The following is an 8,289-nucleotide window of genomic DNA, read 5'->3' on the forward strand; positions in this document are numbered from 1 at the left end:
GGGCCGGCTTTTTTTTTTTTTTTTTTTTTTTTTTAAATCAATTCTGCTTCTTGTAAAAAGCAAACCTACTGATGTGACTTATATGGCTTATGTTCATTCTTACCTTTTTTTCCTCAGAGCTCTGGAAACCAACAGGTATAATCACATCACAGCCACTTACTTCTTACTTGCTGAAAGGATCCTGAGAGAAAAGCAAGAGAAAGAAATACAAACCAGATCTGCAAGCCCTAGCAATATTAAGGCGCAGTTTAGGTGAGAAAAAAATCTTCACTGATTTTAGTAAGTTAACGTTTTGAAATAGTGAACTTTTTAAAAAATGTTTCCTAACTCTGTGGGGCGAGAGAGTACAGTGATGATAGCCTCATTGGAGAGGCCACCTTGGGCTGCTTAGGTGCGTGTGCGGGTCTTGGTTCCTTTGGCAGTAAGGATGCCTTCCGCTCTTGGGCTCAGTGGGGAGAGGGGGCTGTGGCTGTTGGCCTGGCCAGGAAAACACGTGGAGAAGTAGCCTCAAGCCAGAGTGTCTGCCAGTTGTTCATTAAACTCTCCAAATCCAACATGTATTAACGTGTTATTTTCTTTAGTTTTTCATTCCAGGAACAAGGCTGAATTTTTTCTCTGTTATTTGAAATAATTTTTAAAAATACATAGGGCATTTCTGTGCCATGATGTTATCTCAGGATTTCAGGGATTGGGCCATCAGATCAGCTAGTTGATTTACTAGCTCTTTGACCTTGGAAGGTCACTTAACCTCTCTATGACTTTGCTACCTGATCTATAAAATGAGGGTAATAATACTGTTTACCTCATGGGGTTGTGGTGAGGGATAAGTGAATTAATATATGTAAAGTACTTAGACCAGGGCTCTGTGTGCTCCTGGTCATTGTTAGGAATATTTCGTCACCTTTATCATCTTCAATAAAGTAGTGAGTGTGCTCCTCTCCTCACCTTTTCTCCCCTGCCCTCTCTTCCTGCCCTGCCTCCCTCTCCCCTCACCTTCCCACTTTTCTTTTTCTTCTGCCAGAGTAGCTTTCAATTTAAGGTCAAAGCATGGAAAGGCTTTACTTTTTTAGTTCATCATTATGAAATTTATTTAGAATTTATCCATTCAGATAAAGTAGTCCATGGAATTGTAGTAGTTCAAAAACTGGAGAGTATTCCTGATTCTGAATAACTCTCTGTTAGTACCTCTGAATATATATGAATGTATGTGTGTGAATATGTAATTATTATTATTGTAAAAGAGTAAGAAAATCATCTGGATTTTAAATCACTTACAGTCATCTCACCATGTGTAGTTTGTTGCTTGGGTGGAGCGGCATAATAGAGGGAGGAAAACATTCCCAGCTTGCCAAAGGATAAAGATTTAGAAGTCTAGTATAACTAGAAAATTAATTGAGTAATTTCATTCATGTCCTGGATATATACCTTTATAATGAAAACTAGACACACTGTCTAGTGTCTGCTTGAAGAAGGATTGAGCCCCAGGAAGCGAGGGTACGCTTGGGGATGAGACACACCAGAGACTGACACTGAGAGGTTAGAGTCAACCTAGTCCTGACCTGAGCTGCCTTTCAAGAAAGAGTAAAGAGTTACCTCAGAGCAGATAGTCACTGCACGCCAGGTACACTGAGTCTGGAGCAACCATCAGTCTTCTGGAGAAGAGGATATTTGGATTTGAACTTTTCTGTTCAGTGAAATAGATCAGAGCTCAATCTAAAGCTGATCAGATATGTAAATGAATTAAATTGGTTTTACTTTATTATAGAAATTAAGGGCTAATAGTAGCTATCAAGAAATACCAGGGCCTCTGAGCAATTTTTCTCTTGTGCTTGTGAGGACTCTGGAGTGGAGACACTATGAGGGCCTCTCTTCCTGTGGCACCCGCCCACTGGCGGGTGGTGCTGCCTGCTCACTTGCCTTCTCATTGTTGTCACTGTGACTTTATTGTCAAGACCCTGGACCTTACTTGCTTCCACTGCTGGGTATGCCCTGGCACCAGAGTGACCTGGATGGTGGAAGCCTGGACTGAGTCAGGAGACTGGTATTTAAATTGGCAGGTGGGAGCAGAGGGGCAGGTCAAGCCAGGAAGAGCCAGCCATGGAAAGCAGATACATGCTTTGGGGCCAGGTGGATGCTATGGGGATATTGATGATGGGACCGTTGGGATGGGTGGTTAACAGGAGACCAATCCACCCACAGCTGGACTGCTGGCATCTTTGCACACAGGTGGGTGGGCAGAAAGAAGCAGGGCAGGGACTTAGTCTGTAGGTTCTGGAGTCCAGAGTCCTAGGTCTGGAATTGGGTGAGAACATAGTGACTCCACTAGAGAATGAAGTAGAATATGCCCAGTTTCAGGAATGTGATGTAAAATGTGGCTTGGCTCAGAGAAGTGGTGTTTGTACAGATAGGATCCTGAAACAATGAGGTGATGTGGTATCATTTCGAGAACAGTTCCATTGTGTGTAGCTCTCCAGGGCCACAAGGCTAATGGGGAGTTTGTACGATTTTGTTGGACAGATGACTTTTTCAGAGATACTTCTTGACTTCAGAAACATTATTAAACACTCACCTTTTATAAACTACCAAGCAATGACTATGGCAGATGACCTCACTCCATCCTCGAGAGGTAGGATAAGGCTCCAAGTTAGGGGAAAGTTGTCTATTATAAAATCCCCAGTAGTTTTTTAATGCTGTAGATTTAATTCAGTTTTATTTTTAGAATAACAAAATTGGTGTGAAATGAAAATATCACAGTGTGAAAGTGGCTGTTTTAAATGTGTCTGGCATCAGAGTAGCCTATGGCATCTACTTTTTTCCCTGGACGAAGAGGACAGTTGAGAATTCAAAGATGTTTATTCAAAACAGAGGCTAGGAAAGCCTCATTTTCAAAAGTCGTCATCTTTGGCTGCAGTGTTCTTGCCACTTGGGTGACTACAGAATGGGGAATAAAATCAAAGCTTAATTAATAGTGAATTTTGCTGTCCAGTGAAGATGTTTATTCAAAACAGAGGCTAGGAAAGCCTCATTTTCAAAAGTCGTCATCTTTGGCTACAGTGTTCTTGCCACTTGGGTGACTACAGAATGGGGAATAAAATCAAAGCTTAATTAATAGTGAATTTTGCTGTCCAGTATTCTTGTGTGGGCATTCAAAGACATATTTATATTTAACTTAGTGAGTTTTTTAATTGGAGGACAGATTTATGTATGCCAGTTATACATTGACTTTTCTCTCCAGTATTTTCATATTTAAATACATTAAACTACTTCCACTTATTTTTATAAAAACTGAGACTTTACACCATCATGTAAAGTCAGAAGCACTGGAAATTTCAGGTGAATTCTGTTAGTGATAATATACCTTTAAAGGTTGTAATCTAAGAACCGAATGAACAAATCATGTGTGGTGGTCAGGTTTTGCTTTGGCAATAACCCCTTTGTACTTTTAAAAAGTGTTTATCTTGTAGTATAAAGCTTTTGTATAGAAAAGATGGAGCCGTTTTTTGCCCCATTTTTTCTGACTGATGTGATAAAGTTGTCATTTGCCATAAGCCACAGACTGAACCGTGTTTCAAAACCACATTTGCCCTTCTGGTGTCCTTGCTGATGTTTACAGGATATTGAATGGGTTTACAAGGCTGCTGCTGCTTTTTCTTTTCAACTCTGGGGATTTTGTCCCCGTAAATTTTATATAATGTACTTTTCTAACATCTGCATATGATGACATAACTCTTTCTTTTTCCAATCTGTTACACAGGCAGTCATGGCCAACCAAAATTGATGTACCCCAGGACCTTGAGGATGACCTCACAGCTACTCCTTTGTCCCATGCGACTGTCCCTCAGTCTCCTGCTCGGGCTGCCGACAGTGTCCTCAATGGCCACAGGAGCAAAGGCCTGTGTGACTCGGCTAAGAAAGACGACCTCCCCGAGTTGGCTGGACCAGCACTCTCTACAGTGCCACCTGCAAGCTTAAAACCCACAGCCAGTGGGCGGAAGTGTCTGTTTAGGGTGGAAGAAGATGAGGAGGAGGATGAGGAGGATAAGAAGCCCATGTCCCTCTCAACACAGGTGGTTTTGCGCCGGAAGCCATCTGTGACCAACCGCCTGACGTCCCGAAAGAGTGCTCCTGTCCTCAACCAGATCTTTGAGGAAGGGGAATCTGATGATGAGTTTGACATGGATGAGAATCTGCCTCCCAAGCTGAGCAGGTTAAAGATGAACATCGCTTCCCCAGGCACAGTTCACAAGCGCTACCACCGGAGGAAAAGTCAGGGCCGGGGCTCCAGCTGCAGTAGTTCAGAGACCAGTGATGACGATTCTGAAAGCCGGCGGCGGCTTGATAAAGACAGCGGCTTCACCTACTCCTGGCACCGCCGGGATAGCAGCGAGGGGCCCCCTGGTAGTGAAGGGGATGGTGGAGGCCAGAGCAAGCCGAGCAACAGTAGTGGAGGGGCGGACAAGGCCAGCCCCAGCGAGAACAATGCCGGCGGGGGCAGCCCCTCCAGCGGCTCGGGCGGCAACCCCACCAACACATCTGGCACCACGCGCCGCTGCGCCGGCCCTGGCAACTCCATGCAGCTGGCCTCTCGCAGCGCTGGGGAGCTTGTTGAGAGCCTCAAACTTATGAGCCTCTGCCTTGGCTCCCAGCTTCATGGGAGCACCAAGTACATTATTGATCCACAGAATGGCTTGTCGTTTTCCAGTGTGAAAGTCCAAGAGAAATCCACTTGGAAGATGTGCATCAGCTCCGCGGGGAATGCAGGGCAGGCCCCTGCAGTGGGCAGCATAAAGTTTTTCTCTGACCACATGGCAGATACCACCACTGAATTGGAACGGATAAAGAGCAAGAACCTGAAAAATAACGTGCTACAGCTACCTCTGTGTGAAAAGACCATCTCTGTGAACATCCAGCGGAACCCTAAGGAGGGGCTGCTGTGCGCCTCCAGCCAGGCCAGCTGCTGCCACGTCATTTGACTACGTGCCAGCCTGGCCGCTGGCACTTGTCCTGCTCAGAGCGGTGAAGACTGGCTCGCCTCACTGTTCCCTTTTTGGTTTTACTATTTTAAAGTGGGTGTTAGGAGCAATTATTTATTACCTTTTTATTTGTTCGCCTGACGATGTGACAATGCATGGTCTTTGTGCATGCTGCTAGACACTACTTTTCTTTTCCAGCTGAAAAGTCTGTTGTGTAATTTTTACATTTATAATTTTAATGTGGATGATCAGGATTAAATTAAAATGTATATTTGGAACCTAGTTATAAATGGAGCACTTAGAAATTTGATGTTCTGCACTTAACCTAGAGAGAGAAAAAATGTTTTTGTTTCTTTGTGAAAAATCTAAATTCCTGTCCTGACCTTCTGTGATACGGAAGCTCCGTACTCTGAGGCACACTCTGTGGTGTCCGAGACAGAACCAAAGCAATAATGCTGTGATGCCGACAGGCTGGGGTGAGCGAGCATGTGCCGCCCGGCTGGCCAGGCCGTACTCTGAGGCACACTCTGTGGTGTCCGAGACAGAACCAAAGCAATAATGCTGTGATGCCAACAGGCTGGGGTGAGCGAGCATGTGCCGCCCGGCTGGCCAGGACTGTGCAGAGCAGAGGACAGTGAGCGTCTGCACTGAGAACCTTCAAACTATGATTTAAACATACCCACACCTGTTTGTCTTAAACTATAGTGTGAAAAAAGTTTGGGCTCTTAAAATTTAACTGAAAAAAATTTTCTTGTTTTTGTAATAGATGAGCTAAAGTACTTAGATTTATAAGGCAGCTTCCCCTGTAGTGATAAATTACAAGCAGACAATCTTACTTTGTAATGTGATGAAGTGAATTGATGATGTCTTAACTCTACTTTTAGAGTGTACATCTGTCTAACAGAACAAAAAGATGCTCTGTAAATTCCTTCCTGTAGGGCGCACCGCTGGATTTCCTTTAAAACCACATGGGTAGAAGAAACCATAGGGCCTAGTACAAAAGCAGAGGTGCACACAGATGTTTGCAAAGTCAAACCCATGAATGAAAACAAAACCAGACTTAGTGGATTTGTTTCTCAGGAGTTTGCTAATTAGGTTGTTCTTTTATCATTTCCATTTTTTTACGTCCTTTGGCTCAAGCTAGCTATGGAAATTGGCTGATCAAAAAATGCATATGAGAAGGTAAAATTCACACATACAGCAAACAAAAATGCACAAAGCCTGCTTTGTAACTTTTTATTCTGGAAGTATTTTTCACTTTGCCTTCCTGCCAAAAGAATAATCAAAGAACTCTTGCTTTGACCTGTTCCTGTATAAAGACTACCAGATAATGATCTCTTGTGGCATTTTGTCTTTTAGAACACAGTATATTGAAGATTGCTAATTTTGGTAGGGGCCAGATGCTGTTTTTTCATGCTGTGCCCTGAGGGTCTTAAAAGCAATGCATGGTGACTTGGTGATAGAATGTGGCTAGGACCCAGGGCCACTCCCACACCCCCTTCAGCCTCCTATCATGTCTCTGAAGTGACCAACTGAGATGCATCTGGTCACATAACTCGGAGAGTGGGCAGAGCACCAAAGAACTGCATTGTGTTGGTCACTTTCTTCAAGTACACACTGACTCTGCTACTTTAGGATTAATATAGTTCACTCAGAACTCTGAATTTCACAGTATACTTACTAAACTAAGTAAAAATGATACTTAAAATACTTTACTTTCTAGACCTATGCTAGATATGTTTTAAGCTACAGCTCTAGTTCATTGTGATATTTATAATTGAAAGCTACGAGAATAGATGTGTGGGTGAAGCCATAGAACATATTTGCTTGAAATTCTTGAGCAGGGATCTTATATAAAGGGCCAGAAATAAGATGTGTGGTTCACATAGATAGTGAGCGTAACATCTGTATTAAACGTAGGAGAGAAGTTTATAAAAGGGCATTGGCAATAAATTCTTTGTTGCAGCTGTTTTCCAAGTAATGTAAATATTTTTTCCTGTGATTATGTATAGCCTTGGAATGGCACCTTTTAACTAACCCATATGTGTTTGGTTTTCAATGGTTTTTTTATATTCAAATGTATATATGGTGCTCACTTTAGGATCAGCAGTGTTGACCATTTATGCTGCATAGCTGTATTATAGCCTTATAGTTGTGTGTGGTTGATTGGCCCTCTGGGTATTCAAATGTCAGTCTGAGTGGTGTCTTACTCATTTGTTCATAAGTGGATGATTGTGCATGTGTTGTATGTCATAGTATGTCGTCACCTAAAAGGGAGGGAGCGAACAACCATTACATTAAGATAATATTGGACCAAACTACTTACTTGCTCTAAACAGTTACTTGTACCCCTTAACCTGTCTTCAAAAGTTACATATAGTTACAGTAGTGTATAAATTAAATATTGTGGAAAAAGTTAGTCTTGTATTTTTCTGTATGTGTGTATATATATAATTATGTACTTCTGGCAATTCTATCTGTATTAAAGATGTGACAATCTTGACACCGATTTTCAGAATAGCCAAGAGACTGAATTTGATTGAAGATATCCCTACCAAGTAAGAATTGGTCTGTGTTAAGAGGGTACAAAATTATCAGCTGATTTGGTCAGTTGCTTCCAATGCTGGTTGATTTTCCTCATTGTGTAAACATTGACAGGTATGTGTCAAATGGGAAAAAGTCCAAATAATAAAGTGACATATTGGTGTTCAGCAATATAAATCATGTCCCATGTTGTATTTCTTCTCATGAACGCAGTTTTGTAGAATCTCAGCTCAGTTTGACCCAACTTCCCACATACCCTGCACCTGCCCCACCAGATGTGGCTGAAAAAACGTAATTGTGACCTTCTTGCTTTAATCTCATGACCGTGTATATCAAGCAGGCCCCAAGACTGCCCAGTAATTATACTTTATTTCTGCATTTTATCTACATTTCTCACTCAGCTGGTTATCGTGCTCCCTAGTAACTGAATAAACAATCACTTAGAATTGCCACAAGCTCCCACTTCTGCCTTTGTAATTATACTTTATTTCTGCATTTTATCTACATTTCTCACTCAGCTGGTTATCGTGCTCCCCAGTAACTGAATAAACAATCACTTAGAATTGCCACAAGCTCCCACTTCTGCCTTTCTTCCTATGTATCCACATGCTCTGTCCTTTCTCCTATTGGTATGATTCCAAGATCAACTCCTCCACTTACACCCTAGATCCTAGCCCCTCTGGCAGCCACGAGGACTTTGCTTCGGTCATTCCTTTCTCTTGCATCATCTGTCTTTGCTTCTCTACTAGACCATTCCTAACAGCAAACAAAA

General features: G+C 42.4%; 1 protein-coding gene across 2 annotated transcripts in view; it reads left to right on the forward strand.

The window, feature by feature from the left end:
* Window positions 1-7,694, forward strand: part of SNRK (SNF related kinase) — a 53,371-nt gene extending 45,677 nt beyond the window's left edge. The window contains exons 6-8 of one of the 2 annotated variants that reach the window (XR_551361.1): window positions 118-252; window positions 3,755-5,387; window positions 5,494-7,694. Coding sequence is in view for 1 of the 2 variants with exons in the window: in XM_008584323.1 (XP_008582545.1) it covers window positions 118-252; window positions 3,755-4,973 (1,354 nt within the window). In the remaining variant the exon portion in view is untranslated. The other variant, XM_008584323.1, reaches the window with a different exon arrangement.
* The last annotated feature ends 595 nt before the right edge of the window (window positions 7,695-8,289 follow it).

The sequence above is a fragment of the Galeopterus variegatus genome, unplaced genomic scaffold (assembly GCF_000696425.1).
Source record: "Galeopterus variegatus unplaced genomic scaffold, G_variegatus-3.0.2 Scaffold3224, whole genome shotgun sequence".
NCBI lineage: Eukaryota > Metazoa > Chordata > Mammalia > Dermoptera > Cynocephalidae > Galeopterus > Galeopterus variegatus.